The 21,624-nt window shown below is 43.1% G+C and overlaps 1 protein-coding gene across 1 annotated transcript in view; it reads left to right on the plus strand.

The window, feature by feature from the left end:
• The window catches only part of INSC (inscuteable homolog (Drosophila)), a 130,955-nt gene that overhangs the window by 63,061 nt on the left and 46,270 nt on the right, over positions 1-21,624 (plus strand). Inside the window, exons 3-6 of the mRNA XM_018059588.1 lie at positions 1,985-2,330; positions 3,312-3,364; positions 4,426-4,549; positions 17,518-17,631. Of these exons, the coding sequence (XP_017915077.1) occupies positions 1,985-2,330; positions 3,312-3,364; positions 4,426-4,549; positions 17,518-17,631 (637 nt within the window). The remainder of the gene's footprint in view (positions 1-1,984; positions 2,331-3,311; positions 3,365-4,425; positions 4,550-17,517; positions 17,632-21,624) is intronic.

Raw genomic sequence — 21,624 nt, forward strand, 5'->3', positions numbered from 1 at the left:
TTGATAAGCTCTTATTTTTAACAGTTTAAAAAGCTGTAAGGAACCACATGTATAATTTGCAGAAGTATAAGTCTTGTAGTTAAAAATTACATTTAAAAGCCTTATAGACAGCTGCATCACTGAGACAGTACTCCTTCTCATTAAAAATGAAGATGTGATTTTAGCCATGATAATTGGAGCATGCCTTCATCATTTCAGTCCTCCTTGGTACCTTGGGCCCACCTATCTACTGTCCTCCTTGCTTTCTGGGTGCTATGATAACTCGGATTAAAAGCCAAGTCCTCATCTTGTCCTACACAACTCCTTAGGGTCTGCCCACCTCCAGCCTCCACTGCTCTCACCTCAAATCCTCCGTCTGTCTCCCTGTCAGGCTAACTCTGGCCTCCTTGCTATTTCTCACACATCTCAAAGACATTGTGTGCCCCAGGGCCTTTGCTCTTGCTGTTTTCTCTCCCTGAAACAATTTGCCCCCAGATATCCACATGGCTCACTCCCTCCTGTCCTTCAAATCTTGGCTTACAAGCCCCTTTCTCAGTGAGCCTTCTCTGACTCACTTATTTTTACAATGCAATAACTACTCCCCTTCCACCTCCACAACTCTCCAGCCTTTTTTCCTGTTCTTTTCCTTCATGGCAGTTACTACTCTAGTATACATTGCTTATTTATCTTGGAAATTGCTTTGAAAGTTGACTGTCCTCTCACTTGAACGTAACTTTCACAAAGGAAATGGCTTTTTGCTACCTGTTGTTATAGCCCAGGGCTTGGAACAGTACTTGGCCTGTGGTAGACTCTGAGTACTTATTTGTGGGATGAATGAATGACTGGAGGCAGGTAAGATGCATGACAAAAGGCTAGTTGGAAGCCTGTCACAAACCAAGGGCTAAGGGACTCAAACCCAGCCTTAAAGTTTAGCTGTGCATATCTTTTTCTGTCGTAACTTTCAAATGATGTTGAAGTCTATTATTTTTTAACTTCTCGTTAATGTGTCTTGTTTCTGTAGGCAGATCAGAAACTCCAGGAGAGGGGAGGCTTGGCATGTTGATCTCCACTTTTCCCACAGTGCCTGGCAGTTACATGCTATTAAATGTAATTCACTCAACCAATGCTCAAAGCTTCGTTAATGATCTGATGTTACTTACTATTATTTGACTAAGTGATTTTAGAGTGAACTTTATTTGACAAAGATCTTAGGATCTAATTGATATTCTTATGCTGTTGTATTAAATAGAGTTAATTTTGTTCCATTAAAAATGTAGTATGGGTCTTCCTGGCAACTGGGTGGTTAAGACTCCATGCTTTCAAAGTAAAGGGGGTGGGTTTGATCCCTGGCTGGGAAACTAAGATCCCACATGCTTCATGGTGAAGCCATAAAGTAAGAAAAAACAAAAAGAAAAATATCTAGCTTTTAAAAAAAGTCATATATATGCTTATGATAGAAAATTTAGAAGTTAGAGAAAAGTTGAAAACAATTGAAAAATTTTTTTCACTTCACCACCCATAAAGAACCACTAGCATTTTAATATTCCTTTTAAATATTTTTCTAGACATAGCTTTTTAACATAGTTATAATAGTTGTGTTTACATTTCTGCATACTGATTGCATACTTTGTGTTTATTAGTGCTATACACTTTTGGAAAGCATTATTTTAAATAGGTTCACATTATTTAACTATGTCGCTGTACTATAGCTTATTTGACATAACCAGTATTTGATACTTAAGGTTTTTCTGTTTTCTTCTTATTGTAAAAATTATGTGTTACTCTGTCAGACTTCATGGCCTGGTTTGCCTGGTCATCTGCCCTCAAAACATCTTATTATCTATAAGATGGGCACAATGAGGAGCAAGAAGTTTAAGGTAAGTGAATGCAAGAAACAGTGATGAGCATAGAGTAGGTGTTTAGGAAACATCAGATGGCTTGGGATTGAAACTGTTGGAACTTGAGGAGTGCTAATAGCCTTCATGATGCTGTTCCCTGGCTGCAGGCTGCACCTGATGCAAGTGGACTCAGTCCAGCGCTGGATGGAGGACCTGAAGCTCATGACGGAGTGTGAGTGCATGTGTGTCCTGCAGGCGAAGCCCATCAGCCTGGAGGAGGATGTACAGGGTGACCTCATCCTGGCAGGTGGCCCTGGCCCTGGAGACCCCCTGCAGCTGCTGCTCAAGCGGGGCTGGGTCATCAGCACTGAGTTGCGCAGGATCGGGCAGAAGCTGGCCCAGGACCGCTGGGCGCGTGTCCACAGCATGAGCGTGCGTCTGACCTGCCATGCCCGCTCCATGGTCAGCGAGTACAGCGCTGTCAGCAGGAACTCCTCGCAGGAGATGAGCCAGGTCGGTTGCCTGGCCTGGGCATGGGTGGGCACTCAGAACTGGGAGTGGGTCTGAATTGCTTAGAGTCTGAAGTCTTCCTGCCCCAGGGACCTTCCTCCCCTTCCAATGAAGCAGGGAAGACACTGAGGACCTTTACTGAGTATCTGCTTTGTGCTAGGAATTGTGCTAGATATTCTTATACACACCTCATTTAACTTACACAACCTGTGAGGCCACAGTAACTTGTGAGGCCACAGTGCAAGACACTGAAATGGCTAAATACACCCACTTTAATGCCAGACTCTCTGGGTTCAAATTTCAGTTCTGTCTGCTGTGTGACCTCAGCAAGTTACTTAATTTCTCTGTGCCCCAGTTCCATCATCCTAATGAGTATAATAATAGAATTTATTTCATAGCTCTGTTGTGATGACTGAGTTCTAATTAAATTAATTAAAAATATTAGCTAGTATCCTCATTTTATATATGTGGAAATAGAAACTCAGAGAGTCTAAGTAACTTGCCCAAAGTTATGCAGTGAATGGTATAAATGGGATTCAACCTACAGCTTTCTAATTTAAAGAAATTAGAAATCTAATTCATGATTCTGAATCTTCTTCAGGTCCAGAGTGAACCACTGAAAATCCCCCTTTATATCTGTTTCCTCTGGCATCACTTTGCACCTTAGTTCTCTACCCTTTTCCTTGCTCCCCTTGCATAGTATACTTCTCTTCACTCTTTGAAACCCAGTTCAAATGCCCCTTCCTCTCCGAGACTTCCCTGATCCCCCAGCATAGTTAATCGTTCAGTTTTCTTTCCTTGAGCTCCCAGAGCAGCTGATGATGAACTCTGTTGCCATCTATTTTGCACGGTTGTAGTTTATGTGCCTGTTTTCCAAATCGGATGATTTGATTCTTCATCTTTATGCCCCAGAGCGCCCAGCTCAGCAGTTGGTCTTCGACCAATGCTTATTGAATTGAATAAAACTGATCTATTTTTCTGCAGATTGAGAAGCTGCTAATGGAGAAGTGTTCAGAGCTGTCAGCGGTCACAGAGAGGTAAATCTGGCCCCTGGGTGAATCTGGACTGCGTCTGCCATCCTTAGGCAGAGGAAGGTGCTGGCGTCTGTCTCCTTCCATGGGAACAGTGTGGCTGGGCAGGGCTGGTGGTGGCCTGGGAGCTTCCTTTTGTTGACTTTTATCAGCAACCTTAAGAGACTCCCTGGAGATTTTCTGCTCTGTTTTCAGGCATGGGAGAATGTAGAAGGCAGAGGAGAGGCCCGGCCATAGGAAGAAAGAGGACTCATGAGGGTTGGTAGCAAGGAAAGGTTTCTCACAGCTTTGAGAAGCCCCCTGATCTCCATGGGCGAGACACACACACACCTTATCCTCACATCCACACTGACCGCTCACACAATCACAGTACATTCACACCTTCTCCATATCCCACATACATAAACCCACAGCGACACTCAGATACATACACACACTCAACCTGGTCTGTTTGCACACCCAAGAGTGTGTTGACACTCTCCCTCACACTTTACAGCCCCCAGGCCCTGGAAGAAAAACCTGGAACTTGACAGTCCTAGGGCTGTGTGGGCTCTTCAGACTCCCAGCATGAAACATTCTCAGGCCTGAAGGGTGGATTTAATCTTGATCTTCCTGGGTGAGGAGAAAATCCTCAAGGCTCCTGTCTGCACCGCTGCAGGCAGCCATTTCTTAAAGGGGCACGGGCATTGCGATACACCTTCAGAGTGAGCACGGCACACCAGCAGCCCTCCCCTGCAGCTCTCATCCCCCATCCCTAGACACTGATGGCTGCTTCTCCCAGGGAGAAGCCCAAAGGTATGGATTTAGCCACTTTTGGGTGGCCTTTCTTCCTGGTGACTTGCACTGTTAGCTTCCACTTTAGGCCAGCTCTTCTCGGAATGCTAGGAAGCCAGAGGATGAGCCGGTCTTGGAATATTTCCATTTCTGACTCCCCTGGAGCCAATATCCTCTTCCCAGGCCACTTGCACCACCACCAGGCCTATGACAGGCCCAGATTTGGCCCCAGAAATGGCTCTGGGCTGACTGCCTGCTCCTTCCGGTGGCCCATCGAGGGTTTCTTTCCCTAGGTGCCTCCAGGTGGAGAATGAGCACGTCCTGAAGTCGATGAAGGCCTGTGTGAGTGAGACCCTGAGCACTCTGGGCGAGCACTTTGGCCAGCTGCTGGAGCTGGCCCTGACCCGGGAGGTGCAGGTCAGTGCCGGCTGGGCGTGGAGGAGGGCTGAGTGGGCTCTGCTAGGCTTGGAGAAGCTCTGGAGCGGCCTTTCTTGGGGGCCATCCTTCTCAGACTGCCAAAGTGAACTCCAACACCTTAGAGACAGGACTGTCAGAGCTGAGCAAAGGCTTGCTGACCATCTAGCCCAGCTCTGCATTTTCCAGATGTGAAAATTGGAGCCCAGAGAGGGCCAAAACTGATCTAAGGTCACACAGCAAGGCGGTGGCAGAGCACACCATCTCCTAATTGTACTTTCAGTATTGCTCCCACCACCTTAAATCTTCTCTGTTGAATTATTGTTCACAGCGCACACAATGAATCTTCATTGTCCCCAAAGACTTAAGGCACCTGCAGGGAGCAAGTCAATTCTGGATATCCTGGCAATAGAGAAGAATCTAGAAAGGTCAGATAGTCTAGCTCCTGCCTTCAGACAGTCTGGTGCTTGATTCCAGAAAGAACGGAGGCGTTGGAACCTGACATCTACTTTCACACTGTGGTTCATCTGAGACCTTGGTCAAGTTCCTTAATCTCGTAGCCTCCCTTTCCTCATCTATAAAGTGAAAATCTTCCCCGGAAGTAAAGTGAGAAGACTACGTAAACAACATTCGAAAAGCACTTAGCTCATAGTATAGTTTAAATATGTGTTATTTCCTTCTCTTGCCTTTTCCTATTTTAAAAGCCTCCCAGAAAAGCTGATTCCATACGGTTTTCATTAGGAAAGGTATTTACGTGTTATTTATAGTTACAGAAATATTGTGTTACATATTTGCCATTCTTTCCCACCATCAAGTAAAAGCTTTCCACAAATAACAAATCCCTTCCCGTATCGGCTTCTATCCAAACTCAGCCTTTTTACCTAACCCAGCATTTCCTTTCTTTTTTTCCTGTGTGTCTGGCTCGTTTTGTACACAGCACAGGCCCTTCTGATGTGGCTCACTTGCTGATCAGGGTAGCTGGCCCTGTGCAACCCAGAAGGGTCTGTGAAGTTCACTCTCCCGGTCCCCAGAGCCTGGGACCGGGGGAAGGAAGGACCAGGGCTCTGGTGCTTAAAGCTGATGAGCAAATGCTGATAGTCACATGTATGGTCAGGTAGTAGTTCAAGCTGGGACCAGTGTCCCAAATGAAACCATCAAGAACCATCAAGTCCAGAGGGACCCACTGGAACATGGGAGCTAAAGTGGGTGAAGAAGTTGGAGAAGTGACGAGCAAGGGTGTTGAAGTCGGTGGTAGGGACGAGGGGAGCCTGGAGGGATGCCTGAGCAGGAGCCCAGGTCCCTGTTGATGCTTTTAATGCTATTTCAATGCTTTGTTGCCTGGCAGTACCAGGCTCACGTAAAAGGGCTGAAGTGGAAGAGTTCTGTTGCATTGTGAACAGAAGCCAGCAGGGTTTGCAAGCAGTCAGTCCTTAGCTGTTTCTACTCGCAGGCAAAGGGTAGGATGTCTTTTTGATTCTCTAGATCATAGAATCCTGCGGAAAAGCTCCTTAGGCTGTCAGGAACCTACCTGGGCATTGCGGACTATGTATCTGATTTCCTGGGGCACCTGGATCCATTCTGATCCCCTTTTCAGTGCTACCCTACCATCTTCTCAGTCAGCCGGCTCTCCAGTAAAGTCCCTTCCTGATCCCAGCACCTTGTCTCAGATTCATAGATGGATTGTGCTGCTAGTTTGGACCTGGTAACCCTTCTGCTTCCCTGCCTGAATCCTGCCCCATCCTCAGATCTGCCCACCTGCATCACTGATGCTCAGCCTGAGAGCTGTGGTATCAACTGCTCCTGTATTAGAACTGAGTCCCTCACTGATCCCCCTCCCCTGGTGGAGGGGGCAGTGTCTGTCCTCCATTCCTCTGTGTGTTTGTTAGTTTCATGACAACTCCTCCCTTCCTTCCCACATGTCCCATGGTGTCCTCTAATCCCTCCTATGGGCTGAGCTTGCTGTGCTTATAATATTTCTTGGCTGATCTTTAGCTTCTTTTTACATTAGAAAGTTTCCAAACAGGACAGTGGTGACATAAAGAGATATACCACCTGAAGGCAGGGTAATCTGTGTTCAGTGTTGTGAGCATGTGTTTCCTAAACAGGTGACTAAAATACTGTTCTCTAGAAGTTAGTAATTATACTGGGATCCTATGTTTGCAGTTGCTGTTATTAGTCACTAAGTTATGTCTGACTCTTGCCACCCCATGGGCCCCCAGAGGGCCCCTGCCAGGCTCCTCCATCCATGGGATTTCCCAAGAAAGAATACTGGAGTGGGTTGCCATTTTCTCCTTCAGGGGATCTTACCAACCAGGGATCACACTCATGTCTCTGGCACTGCAGGCAGATTCTTTATTCTTTATCATCTTGACATAATTAAAATTAAGTTTATTTCTTTGTATTAGGATTTCTCTTATGACATGCTATTGTGAGTCTTCTTAAAGGTCCTCACATGTTCATAGTATTTCTTGTCTGACCTGCAGTTTCCATAAACAGGGATTTTGGTTTGTTTTGTTCACTAATATATATCTGCTCACAGTAGGCATCCAATAAAGATTTATTAATGCATGAATGTTAAGCAGTGTGTTCCAAACTTACATAGTTACAGATCTTTTTTTATTCTTAAAACACCCATTCACTTATTCTGGGATACTGGTGTTTTAGGAAATGCAATTTGGGAAAATTCCTTTTGTGTACAAGGGAGCCACGTAGGCTCTTAAGCAGAGAAACGGTGCTCTTTCCACCACAAATCACAATACATGGTAGAATGGTGCTTGAAAAGAGGGCAGTGATAACCCAGCACTACTTTGCATTGGTCTGCTCCATCCTGGAATGTTATGTCAAGCTCCAGATCCTAGATGTGTTATTGCCAATGATTGTGCTCAGGGAGGTCCCTAGAAGGATGAGTATGGGCAAAGATTAAGATATGTGGGGATTAGGTGGAGGCGCTGGGATGCTTAATTTAAGAATGGACACTGTGTTACCTCCAAAGAGAGGAAACGAATTTATAGGACATTACATGAAAGAAAGGAGTTGGCAAAGCAATAGGGCTGCCCCATAGTAAAAGGTCTGTCTTAGAAACTTCCCATCCCTGAGTCATGCCAGGAAGGGCATTGGCAGTAGATGGAGGTTGGATTTAATGACTTGCAAGGTTTCTTCTAATCTTGATAAACATATACATCTATGAATGTGAGCCTTGTGGAGTGGTGAATTGAGCATGGCATTTGGAGGCATTAGGGTTCAAATCCTGACTGTGCTGCTTACTGGATCTGCAAACTTGGAGCCAGTTACTTTGCTCAGTTCCTCATCTCGACAGTGGGTTGTTGTCGGCATTAAATAAGACAACACAGGACTAATTGGTGGCACACTTCTGATTGTGTTAGTAGCTTTACTCACTAGAGACCTAGCTACCTTGAGAGACGCTAACAACAGGCTTTGCTAAAAAGAGCCTCCTAATCACCTAATTACTAATTATTTACTGAGATAATTTAACTACTTGGTGGGCATAGAAATTTAAGGCTTACCTGTTAGGAGTCACCAATGGAAAATTAATGAGTATTAAGGATTAGACTTTCTTGGCTTAAAGGATTAGCTGTGTGGGAGGTAAGAGAAGAGACTTAACAGAAGTTGATTTACTTGGAGACGACTTCTAGGGGCCTCTATGGAATAAATTACCTCTCACCTGCACCTTTAAATTTCTTGACTCAGCTTCATGTGGATAGATGTTTTATATTCATCCCATCAATCAATATTTATTTTAGTTTAAAATATCACCTTTCTTCTAATAGAACTGGTTCGTGAGTTTATCTCTGACTCTGTGGCTGCGTGAACTTAAAACTTCATCTCACCCCTAAGTTTCCCCTCCCAGTGCCAGGCAGACCTGGGCAACTTCAGACCTCACCTGAGGCACAAGTACCTATCTTGTGGCAAAGGTCAGGTCAGAGGGACGCTTCCTTAGAGAAGAGAGGCAGGCGCTAAGCTGAGTATACCCGGTTCCTTCTTCCAAACTCACGAATGTATCCCTACCCTCTTGGCAAGTGACTAGAGGTGTGGGGAGTGAGGCCAGCAGAGGTGGTGTTGCTGAAATCCCTCCCTAGCAGAGCAGGAGGACTGGCAACCAAGCATCACTCCTGAGTGTTCACAGTTCTTGTCCTGTAACCTTATTGAACTCATCCATCCACCTGTGGTCAGGCAAGGGTATGGCTGGGCCCTTTGGAAGAAGAGGTCAGCTCCCTATTAAGCCATCTTTTCCCACCTTCAGGAAGCTATCCCCCCCTCTCTCCCCCCCAGATAACAAACTCTACTCCTTTGTAGATCCTTCTGGAGTCCCAGTGGGCAATTTAAACTTGGAAATGACTCAAAATACTACATTCCTTAAATTGACTCTAAGGAGATTTGATAACTAAAGGTCATAATTTGCTTTCTTGTTCTTTTTCCCACTCTCAGATTTTGCTCAGCTATGGTACCTAATACAGGTAACCAAAGGCTGCAGTGCAATTCAACAGCAAGGTAAAAGTAATCCAAACATAATTGCCAGGAGGACAACTCGCAGGACGTTCAAAATTTTTAAGTGGTTTCTATCTCATTTTAAAGTTCCCTGGGAAAGAATAAAGTGAAAGGAAAAAAAAAAAAAAACCTGAAAGCTGAATCCTTTTACTCTTAGCAATAATTCAAAGCCCTCAGTTCTTACATTAATAGGATTCTCCATAATTTTCTTATTCAGCTCATCCTAGTCAGGAAGGTCTCACAGTGTGTGTGTGTGTGTGTGTGTGTGTGTGTGTGTGTGTGTGTGTGTGTGTGTGAAATTATGTTTCCCTGGGTAACTACAGCCCAGGCTGTTCCCCCAGAAATAAGAAGGATTTCTTCAGGGCTTTTTGATTGGTACTGGTCTTTCCCCATGATACTTGAAAGGACCCAAAGAGTTGGTACCTTGCATACACTGTATTATCATAGCATTGCTGCTATACTCACAGAAAGTTAACACAGGCCGATCCTCAATCCTTAGGGTGGGAATTCCAGTCAACATGTAGTCCCAAGACTGTCCTTAGGGTTGCTGGAGACCTTAATAGGCATTCATCTGTGGCTGAGAGAAAGAGGGTGGATGACAGGTACCGTCTTGGTTGCATATGCAACAGGACAGCTATTTCAGTTGTCCACAGTCCACAAGGATTCCTGAACATACATTCACTGGAGGAAATGATTAACCACAGGTTAATCGTGATATGATGGTTACCATATTTGGGAGAAAAATGTCTCCTTTTTCATGGAAGGGTATGTGATGTATTTCTTCTTCGTGCAAAGCCAGGTATTTGGAATTCCTCTTCAAGGACTTGCTCAATTTGTGTTCTTCCCCATCCAGTGTTTTCAACATATGTTAATTTCAGACTCTCCTGTAAAGCATAATGTTTCTGCCACTCCAGGCTGCACTGATCTGGGCTGCTTGAAGTGATTGAGCCTGGGATCTACCACTTCAGATGCATTGCATCCTCTGCGTTCCCAAAGATTTCCTAGGAGAAGTGCGAGCACACATATTTTTAAGGACATCAATTGCTAGATCTTCAATTTTCACTTGTTTTCTTTCTTAAAAACAACCCAATAATATGTAGTTTTTAGTAGCCCTTCTGTTATTTTCTGAAAGAAAGGCATACTCCTCACTCATCCCAAAACTATAGTGCATTGCCCCCCCCACCCCCTCAATTTTTAGCAAAAACCTTGGAGTGGGAGTGAGGAGAACAAATGGAAAAGAACCCTATATTCATGAGCCATAGATCTTTAGGCTTCCACGCATTGCCATGTTTTAAATATTTCTGTTGAGAAAAGCATTATAAATTGTGTCTTTTTCCCGGTGTGGGAATTTTCTGAATCTAGAAATGTGGTAGAATGGTCGAGTGTGTGTGTATGTGTGTGAGTCACTGAGTCATGTCCGACTTGTTGCATCTCCATGATCCGTAGCCCGCTAGGCTTCTCTGTCCATAGAGTTCTCCAGGCATGAACACTGGAGTTGGTTGCTATTTCCTTCTCCAGGGAATCTTCCTGGATCTTCCTGATCCAGGGATCGAACCCTGGTCTCCTGCATTGCAGGCAGATTCTTTACAGTCTGAGCCACCAGGGAAGCCCGTCTTATCCTGTTTCCATTTATTCTCAAATTGTGCGGAGCTCTTGAGGGATATTCTCCTTAAACAAAGCAAAGACAGCACAGGTAGGGCAAATCAAACACTGAAAATGGCTTTAGGGGTACTTTTCAAATGCAAGCAATTCTTTCCAGCTCTATCTTATGCTCAGCTCTGAGAGATGTTATTAGCCGGAAAGAAAAGTATCTTTAAAGAACCAAAGACTTTAAAGGTTAATAATAATGATTCTTTTAAATGTAATTGAAATATTTTTGAGAAAGACCACATTTTTCGAGATATACTGGATAAAATTCACAGATACAAGTTTTGCATGGTTTTTCTATTCAGATTTGATGCATATTATTTAAGGCAGCAGTTAGACGATTTTGTCTAAACACTTTGTGAGATATTTACACTAATTTCTACTTCCTGTTAGCAAGAGATATAATTAATTTCTGGCAGCTGGACTAATTAGATTTAAGTATAAATACTTTTCTTCTTCTTTAAACACATAGGGAAAATTGCTCATAAGAGCTACTAAAAACAGTCAAATGATTTCAGATATTTTTATTCTCAGATCTTATTTAATTATTCCTTGAAATAAACACAAAAAGTTCAATACATAAACACATCTATTTACTGAAGGAATACAGTGCCTTTTACATTTCCAAAGTTATAATTAATTTACAGTGTAAGCTATGTATTACTTTGCATTTTTAAAAGTTTAATAGATTGTTTCATCTTGGCTTTAGAACGTATACAACTAAATCAAATTTTATTTTAAGTCTATATTATTTTAATACTGACAGTTTTTAGCATTTTCCCTTATAAAATGATTTCCATAATTATTTGTCAGCATTTTTAGCATTTCCTGGAACACATATTAAAATTTTTTAATTAAAAATGAAGTCAGGTCTATATTGAGAAAAAGCTAAGTTGACTTGGCTGATTGGGTTGGCTTAAGAACAGTCTTTGCCAATTAAGTCATAGGGTGGGTATTTTCCATAAATTAAATAAACAAAAGCTGCAGATTCAAGCTTTTTATAAAACATATTTGAAACACACAAAAATATTTGATTAAAATGGTATTGGTGGTGAAATTAATAATATTTTGATTTTCTTAATCCTCTCTGAGTAATTTGGATAATCCAAGGTGCTCTTAGTGAGGGAGTAGTGGGTATAATTAAGAGTTATTTGATATGTCTTGGTAAAGTACCTCTGGATTTCTTCCCAGAAATTGAGATAAGTGAATGAATGAATCTAATGATTGGGTAAGAAATACTTTTGCAAGTCAAATGGTTTCCAGTTTTTGCTTCTACAAATTTGCAGGTATTATCAGCTGGCAGATCATTAAAAATAGTGTTTGAGTGACTACATAGCTCGGAATGTGCTCAAAACGTGAACAACTTGTCTATACAAACTCTTCCCATTCTTCTTTTCATTTAATTTATAGAAACAAGATTTTTCAGGATTTATATCATTAAGTCAATATTTAGTCATGGATAAATAAGTTAGAAAGCCTAAAAAGTTTGCAAAGCCTTATTTATCTCATTAGGAGATATAGTTATGATACTACTTTAATTTTTTTGATTTATAATTATTTATCAAAATTTATCATCTATGTTGTATTGACCAATTGTACTGATGATAACTGTAACACTAATTCAACTAAAAAGAGATTATTTTTAAACACTTAGAGCCTTATAGTCAAAGAAATAAAAGAAGATTTCAAATTTCAATGATAAGCCTGATAAGGGTGATTAGTAAAATTCTTTGAATCTTAAATGTATTACATTAAGATAAAATTCTGAGGGAGAAATGGAATGGGGATGTAAATTTAAAATGAAAAGATGCAAAATGGTCACATGTTAAAGAGATTACTTGTATATTTTTAAGCGTGATGATGGTATCAAGTTTTGGTATGTAGATTTCATGGAATACGTCTAAAAGAGTAATGCAGTCATTGTATTTTATGTCACTATTTATAGTCTGCTGGAAATCACATCATTTCCAAATCTGTTCTTTAAAGTTATGATGAAAAACTTACCTGTCAAATTAAAACTTTATAGGGGGACACATATTTTTTAAAATTATTTTGGGGCTAAATGAGGAAAAAAAATTGACATAGGATATACTATAGGATTATAGTTCTATAATATGATGGCCATTGTCTCTGCCTCTTGCTAAGAATCGCTTCAGCCTTAAGACCCTGTCATCTTGGCAGGGTTTTCTTGTGATGCTCCTGAAGCCTGGTGCCTATGGGCCTAGTGAGAACCTTCCTTCTGCCATGTGCTTCTCAGAACATTGTCTTCCCAAAACTTTTGAATATTTTAGTCTTAAATAACGTTTTTCTGCTACATTTCTATTTTATTTTTCCCCCAGTAATGAATTATGTCTGCAGTTTTCTCTCTCCTCTGTTAATCCCCCACTCATTTCAGGAAGACTCAGTGATTTTCTTACCATTTGCCCTGCTTCTCATGTGGGTCTCTTTCCTTACTTAATTCATAAAATGAACACTATTTGTTGGATCTGAGCAGTGTTTCCGCTTTCACTTCTCTTTCCGTTCTGGCACATTCTTTTGTTTCTAAAGATACTCTTTTAGATTTTAGGAGTTCCCTTATTGTGAAAAATAAAATCAGTTAAGGTCTGGATCTGCCCCAGACCTCTGGTTTTAAGTGATCTTATACATTTTTGTCTCTCTAAACTGGATATTTACACCCAGGAGATATCTTCCCAATAGACCACTAGCTAATCCAAGCCTGAATTCAGTTATTATTTTGCCTGTCTCCTGTTTAACGTGTCCAGTCTTTCTGTGCCTTTCTTTGCCCTAATTCATGCATTTCTCCAAAGTGTTCTCTTGGGCACAGGCAGTAGTACTATTTATTTATTTTAAAACTTTTTCCCTTGCAATTTATCTCATGATCCTTTGACTATTTTGTGCTGATGTCTGTACTTTTCTCTTGTGTTCCAGAACTCTATTAACACATAACAAACAACCCCAACAACAATTTTCTTTACATCTCACAATTTTAAGGGTCAAGAATTTTGAGCTTGGCTGAGTAATTTTTCTGCTCCTTATGCCATAGATAGAGGTCACTTGGGAATATTCAGCTGGCTAATGGTTTAGCGAATCTTAGGTTCCTCATGCATATGGTGCTTTGGAGGAGATGGTTGAAAAGCTGGTCTCAGTCGAAAGTATTGATCAGGGATCGAACACATGGCACACAGCATCTCTAGCACAACAGTCTCAGAGTTATCAAACTTGTGTGCTCAGTTGCTCAGTCGAGTCTGACTCTTTGTGACTCCATGGACTGTAGCCAGGGATCAGAACCACGTCTCCTGCATTGGCGGGCAGATTCTTTACCACTGTGCCCCCTGGGAAGCCCCATTAAACTTCTTACCTGGCAGCTTAGGACTCTGAAAAGAATGTTCCAAGAAGCCTGAGTGGCAGCATCAGAGTTTCTGATGACCTAGCATTGGAAATCCTGAAATGTTACTTCCACCGAGTGCTGCCTTCTGTTGGTCAAGCAAGTTACCAAGACCAGCCCAGATTCGAAAGGCAGGGACATTAGAACCCACCTCTTTATAGGAGGAGTAGAAAAGAATTTGTGGCCATCTTTAACCTACTTGTGTTTATGCCATCCCTTTGCATGACTTGGCTGCCCTGACTATACCTATGGGGTCTCTCTCTGAACCTTTGAAAGAGGCTTCACGATATTTCCTTCCTCCATCTGAGAAACTTATTCCAGGCTGATTTTTAAGAGTTTACTCCTCCTAATAAGTTTCACTGGACTGCAGTCACTCTTTCTGATGGACAAACAATTAAAAACATACCCCTCTTTTTACATTTTTTATTTAGGGTAGTTATATTGTATGCATCTCCTAAACCCTTTAAAAGAAATCTCTCTCTTGTTCTTCAAGATCTTCCTTTTTGTTTCATATCTGCCTAATCTGTCTTAAAAAATTCTATCATTCAGTTTAATCTGTCTATCTTCCTTTATCTTGTGTTCATTGTTTCACCACTCTTCTCATGAGAGGGTAAAGCATATTTCTGAAACTTCTCTTTCCTCCTCGATTACTTGAAAAACTTGATTTTATAGACTGTGTTGGTTTGAAACTGACACCAAGATAGGATTTGATAAGAAACGTCTATGAGAGATAAAGGGAAGGGAGCAGGAGGAGGCAGTGGGAAAATTGCAAGTCTGACAGCTGAGAAAGAAAATGGAGATGGACGAATTGAGTAGGAAGAGCTGGAATTTTCAAGCTAGTCACCTGTTAGTGAGTTCCCTGCTGGCAGTCTTGGGTTCGCAGTGGAGCCCCTGCTGTGCTGAGTCACAGCTGGGAGTAGCTCATGGGGCTGTGTGCCCCCTGCAGGAACACGGTGGTGGGTCTAACAGGGCAGCTGGTGGGGCTTTCAGTCAGCTCTGCCCGCTGCACAGAGAAGCTCTGGCCGTCACAGGGTAGAGCATTGTAGGTGCTAATGGAAGCCAGGGTGGAGAATAGTGCTGCAGTTTGGTGAGAGCTGCTCATGAGGCTGGATTTTCTCCTTATCTTGAGACCTCCATCTCCTCTAGTCCCCGGGAGATCCTGCTGGCACTGGGGACAGGGATTCACTGGCTTTGGCAAGTAGGACATCACATTCACAGGGGTTAAGGTCTACCTCTATCATGTACCACATGTGTAATTAACCTTGGTCAGATTTCTGTGTCTCAGTTTTTCTCAGCGCGGAAGGAAGTCTTGCACTAAACTTTCAAGAGCCCTTCTGGCTCTGACGCCTTCCAGCTCTGACACATTCGATACTCAGAGCCCTGATGATTCAGTGGAGCCTTTGATCTCCTATCTTTCCAAATTTATCCTTGTGAAAAGGATGCTTACAACTTTTCATTGTCAGAGAGCTGACTCACTGAGACAGAGCTGAGGTGTAATTACGGTATATGTGACTATAGATGTTGATAAGAAATTATCCTCAGACATAAATGGTCTAACAGCAGCAGATGATTGCAAAAGACATTGGTTTTGAATAATTTAACATAATGCTATCTACTTTGAGTGCAAACACTAATCAGGAACATTAGGTAATTCTGATTTAGGTACAGGACCCCAATATATGAAATCTGCATTTTCATGTTAGCACCAATAGCACTTACGTAACTGCTTGTGGTAACGATGGGGAATGAGTCTAAAAAGTACATTTGCTACAGAGATTTGCAGTGCAAATCCTGGTTATTAATTTTACCTTTTGTTAGATATCTTACAAGAGGCATCTACCCAATCTTAGGAAATAATTTTTATGTTTAATATGTTGGTAGATTAATTACACACTTACTCTTGGACTGATGTATGTAGAAGATTAGCATATTGCTATGTGTGAAGAATTCTAAGTTTGAATAAAGAAGAAAAAGGGAAGAGCTATTTACCTTGAGCTTCAAACCCCTTTAATTTAAATAATTTTACAAATAGGGAAATTGAGGCCTAGGTAGTTTGTCCCAACTGCCCAATATCACAAGATAATAACTGCTAAGAATTTTATTTTGCTTCTGTATGCCAGATAGCTTTATAAGTTCTTTATATATATGAGCAACTTTAAGAGGTGGGTAGAACCACCAGAAGAGATAGACACTGTTATTTCTATCATCTTACACATGAGGAAGCTGAGGTATGAAAGGGTTGAATTATCTGCAGGGCACTTAGAAGTGGCAAAGCCAGGATTTGAACCCAGGCAGTTTGGCTCCAGAGTCCATGCTTTTAACCCTATACATACTTTACATACTTCCTCATCAGCATAGTGTGCTAAAAAAGGCAAGCTGGCACTGGAAATTAGATCTCCTGATTTCCTATGAGTCTTTTCCGTAACACCAGGGTTAATCAGAAACAAGTCTATTTTAATATTTTAAAATTAACACAGCAACTGAAACTGTACAAGTGGCTTCCCAGAAGTCCTACTTTCTCGCATGAGGACCCCAAAGGCAAGTCTCCCCAGTCTCTGCCTCCACACCTCCCAGGAGAAACTCAAGCAATGAACATTAATTAGCAGGTAGGAGTCATTTATAATTGATGAACCACATGCTTCAAAACAATTGACTGATTATGAAGTGGTTTCAGGTTACATGGAAAGCTTTTTCCCAGAAATAAGCTAAACTCTGCTAGGAATAATCTCCATATCTCATTTGTTGATGAATTTTCCATTTGCTCCTCTTCCTGAGTCTCCTGGGGTCCTGTGCTTGATCCTTCCCAGCCCTCTCACCACCAGCCCTAGACCTTTCAGCCTTAAGTCCTCACTGAGTGACCGACTCTTTGACAGGACCCCAGGTTGCTATGTTGGCCTGGCTGTCCACCTAAGGCAAGTGTCCCCTTGTAGCAGGAAGTAGCAGGAAGCTACTGCAGAGAAGAATGCTTCTTTGGACTCATCCCCTGAACCCATCATCCAGCTGGACTTTGCATGAGCTTACGGACATCCAACATCCAAACTGAGCAGCTTCTTTGGTGGTCATCTGTGTAGCAACCCATTGATTTGCAACTTGATGGTTTATTTAACCAATGGTTTCTGTTCTCATTAGAAGCCAGTAGAATAGCAAAAAGGTACTTGCTGAGACTGTCAGTGGTGAAAGCTGATTTTTTCATCGACTGAGGAAGGGTGCATTGGTTGTCTCTGCCCCAGTGGGGCTGTTTCTCAAACATAGCTCAGACCTCATCCTTATTCATGTCTTTTCAAAAGTTAGAACCTCATCACCCCTGCCGTGGGGTAGTAGAGATGGGGGGCGGGATTACAAATTTCAGGGGGCTCTTAGGAGTGTGGACCTACCGGTATTCCATTAAGGACGATGCGCAGAGCAACCATCAGACTTCGCTCTCTTTTCGTAGGCACTGGTGAGAAAGATCGATGCCTCAGACAATATCTACACCACAGAGTCCACCACGGGGAACCTGTTCAGCCTGACCCAGGAGGGGGCTCCCTTGTGCCGCATCATAGCTAAGGTGAGTTTCACGGTTGGGGGCCAAGGTGACAGGCCTCGGGAGAGTGTGAGGAAGCTAGTTTGGTGGGGACAGCTTTTTTCTGCTCTAAATATCGACTCTTCTCCCCCATCTTCACATATCTTAACAAATCCAAACCAATCGTATCTTCCAACTTAGGTTCTTGGCTGGATCTTAAAAATGCCCGCTGTCACTGAAATACTGCTTGAGGAAAAGACAAAGTTGAGAAAGACTGTGGTTTTATTTTTTCAGTTGCCATGGGCGCTGCAATTCATTAGACTCACGGTCAATTTGCCCCTGAACTTGAGGCCCAAATGCTTAGAGCAATGGTAGGCAATCAGTATTCCTAGGACCTCACTAAGGTCTTTGTTTTATCTTTGCCTTTTCTTTCTTCCTTTCCTCCTTTTGACCTCCTTCTTTCCTTCCTTCTCCACCTCCTTGTTCCCTCCCCCTTCCTTCTTTCCTTTTTCCTCCCTCCCTCTTTTCCTCTCTCCCTCCATTCTTTCGTTCTTTCCCTTGAGAAATGGCATCACCCCTGGGGATAGAATGGTGATCCAACTGGAAGCAGAGTTATGTCCTCTAATAAACTTCAGATGCCAGTCACAAGAAGATGCTCGAGTTTGGTGGTTCTCAGTCCTCACCTGGCATCACAACCCCTCAGGGAGTTTTTGGAAAACAGCCCGTTTGCCCCACCCAAGGTTTATCAAGGTCCTGGGGTAAGACCTGGGAATCCACATTTTAAAAAACTCTACAATTCTATCCCCAGTTTTTAAGGAATCTCTCTAGGACAACCCAGAAGGGTCGAGAGAGAAGTGGGAGGGAGGCTCAGGATGGAGGCTCAGGATGGGCGGGACACATGTATACCCATGGCTGATTCATGCTGATATATGGCAAAAACCATCACAATATTGTAAAGTAATTATCCTCCAATTAAATAAATTAATAAACAATTTAAAACTCTTCAGGTGTTTCTGAGGCATGGCTACTCTCAGAAATCACTGCTCTAAGCCTTTATAGAAATCTGGAAGAGCAGGGTAAATGTCAGCTTTGCTCAGGGGAGAAGTGGATTGTATGGTACCTCAATAGCAAACGTTTGAGTGTGCTCTCCACTGAGCTTAATGCCTTGCAAACATTATTTCTTTTAACTTATAAGACCATCCTAATATGTAGTTACCTTGTTTTCCCTCATCTGTGGTTGAGGAAATGACTTGAGAGGCTTACTCAGGGTCATACAGCTGATAAACAGTGGAGTCAGAATTAGAACCCAAGTCTCTCTAACTTGGAATTCATGATCCTAAAGCCCAGAGTGGTGACTTCTGGTTCAGTCTTTGGCCCTTCAGCTTCTTGGGCCAAAGTGTGACTCAGAAGTTCTCAACCCTGTATGCATATTAGCATCACTAGGAAGCTTTACAAATTTCCACTAGTAAGTGACCAAGCTGAATTTGAACCTGGCTGTTTGGCAGTGACGCTGTGCTCTTGTTTGCTGTTCTGAACTTGCTCTCAGCAGCCAGGCTCTCTCTTTTTCCTCCTGCCTGCCTCCTCCTTCTCAACCCTGTCCTCCCATGCCCCCCTCCCCTCTCTACAACCCTCATTGTCTCCTGCATCCTTGCCATATGCCCAACACTGCGCGAGCTTTCCCTTCATCATCTCATCTGACCCTCCTGATAACCCAATGATGTGTCATAACCATAATTCCCATTTTTAAGACAAGGGGACAGAGACTCAGAGAGAGGGCTATGTGCCCTGAATGCAGATGAGATTTTAACTAGATCTGCTGACTCCAGAGACTTAATCTCAGCCTTCCTCTGTCTCCAGTCCTTGGTTGGGGGTGGGGGGCGGTGGTGGTGAGTAGACAGAGGTTTGAAGCAGAGAGAAGATTCAGTGGTGAGTCTCATCTTCCACCTCCAGCAGAATCACCCTTAGGTTTCCGGTCCTGACAGTGACATGGGGGCTGGGAGTCCCTGGTACGCCCTGCAGAGCATCCTCACCTTCGATGCTCAAGAAATGTGCCCAATCTGGTGACAGATGTGGGGCAGCTCCCCCAAGTGGCCTTCCTCACTCACCTCCTTGGGGAGCCAGGGTGTCTGTCTTCATTCAGGTCCTTCATCCCTCTGAGCTGTGCCCATGAGATGGTTTGGGCAACCTCTCTGGGGTCTATCCTCTCATCCCTTAGGGTTCCTCTGACAACCAGGAAATAAACCAAGTCCTCCTTATGAAGCTGGTGGCAAGTCCTATCCCTTCCTGAATGCAAAGCCCAGAAGACTCCCATGTGTGTTGTCAAATTACTACCCCCGCCCAGCCCAACTCCTCTATTATTCCCCCTCCACTAGTCTACACACCCTACAAGTGGCCTCCTCCAGCTTTATGACAGCTTATCCTGAGCCTGTCTGAATAATGCATGCCATTATACAGCTGGGCTCTGAGCCCAGAGCTTTCTATAAAATTAAACAAGCTCCAGCCAACAGTGCAATTCTGCAAGCTCAGGCGACTCCAAGTCCCACTTGAAGCCGAATGCTGCTTTTCAGTCCTTGGTGGGTGGGGGCTCCACAGTGCTCCCCGCAGCAACTCCATCTCACTTCCTACCTCTTCTCCCTGCCACGCACACCAGCCTTTGGGATACCTTTCATGAGGATGTCAGTCACGCTTCCAACCAGGGTGCCTTCCGCGGCCCGACCCCCACGTGGCGGTCCAGGCCCACCCTCGCTGTGTGCTCAGCCCTTTCGCAACCTCACCCTGCTTCACCTCTGACAGCTGAGTCATGCGGCTGTCCCCACCCCGTTTTAAACCAAAGATACCTGGCAGCAGAAGTAGGATTTGAACCAGAATCCCTTCAATCTGGGTTCGGGATTTCCCTCTTCCTCTCCTAGTAGCAAAAAATGCTAAGAAGACCATTTTTCACAGGCTTGGGAAAGGATGTAATGAGAATCCAAGGCAAATGGGTGCAGAGGCTTAAATATAGTTATGCTGGATCTGGCATCTCCCAAGCCAAAGGAAGGCTGCCACGTTGAATCCTGGCTCTCAGCCTCTCATGCTTTGGCATCATTTCTTCATGGTCTGTTCCAGAAGTAAATATCTATACTTTATCTATCTTTGTACATATATAAATAGTATTCATACTACCTATGATTAAATATAAATATATACATATACAAATATGCATACTCATGTAAACATATATGTATACAGATATTTACATCTGGTGGAAGGTCATTAATAGCTAGCAAGGCAGGCTGGGGAGACCTTAGGATTCTTGTTTTTTCCTTTCACTTTAAAGAGTAATTTGATTTTATGTCAGTGACTCTCCGAGTAAGGTCTTTGTGTGGAACCTTTATTAGATGTCCCAGGAGCTGTGGGAAGGTAGGAAGGCTGGGATAAAGGATTGTGGAGCAAGAAATCAGAGGGGTGAGTGTCTTGTCCCATACTAGAGCATACATTTAGTGAAATGATGATATGGCTTTAAAATCAGAGTGCATTTCTTTGACCCTTCTACAGCCACCCCGCCCAGATTGTGTCAGGAGTTCCTGCTCCATGCTTTTTTAACCCTGTACCCCACCCCCATTTCAGTGCACCCCTACCCAGATTTCTTCCTGGTTTTAACATTGTCTGCCAGATCAAGAGCTCGTTTTGGATGGAGACTGAGGCAGTGCCCAGCACAGGGTCTGGCATATAATAAACCATTAATATTTTTGTGCTGCATGAACAAAGTTACCCGTCCTAAGATATGATCTTTTCCCGCCAATTAAACTATCCTAAAAGGAAGTAGGAATATAGAAGTTGAAGATCACTCTTAGCTAATTATAAAATGTCAGAAATCCTGAACTCCTCCAGAATTGGACACTTTGGTCTTGGTCCCTGCTGTGATAAGCTGCCAAACTCTTAGACTGCAAAGGGCTCGGAGCTTATCTTTGCGGGGTACTGGCTGTGCTGGGCTGCAGCGGTCGTTGCTGCTTCTGGGTGCTCACACACTGTACTTTCAGTTACCCCCTACTGCGTCCC

Source organism: Capra hircus, chromosome 15, assembly GCF_001704415.2.
Source record: "Capra hircus breed San Clemente chromosome 15, ASM170441v1, whole genome shotgun sequence".
NCBI classification, from domain to species: Eukaryota; Metazoa; Chordata; class Mammalia; order Artiodactyla; family Bovidae; genus Capra; species Capra hircus.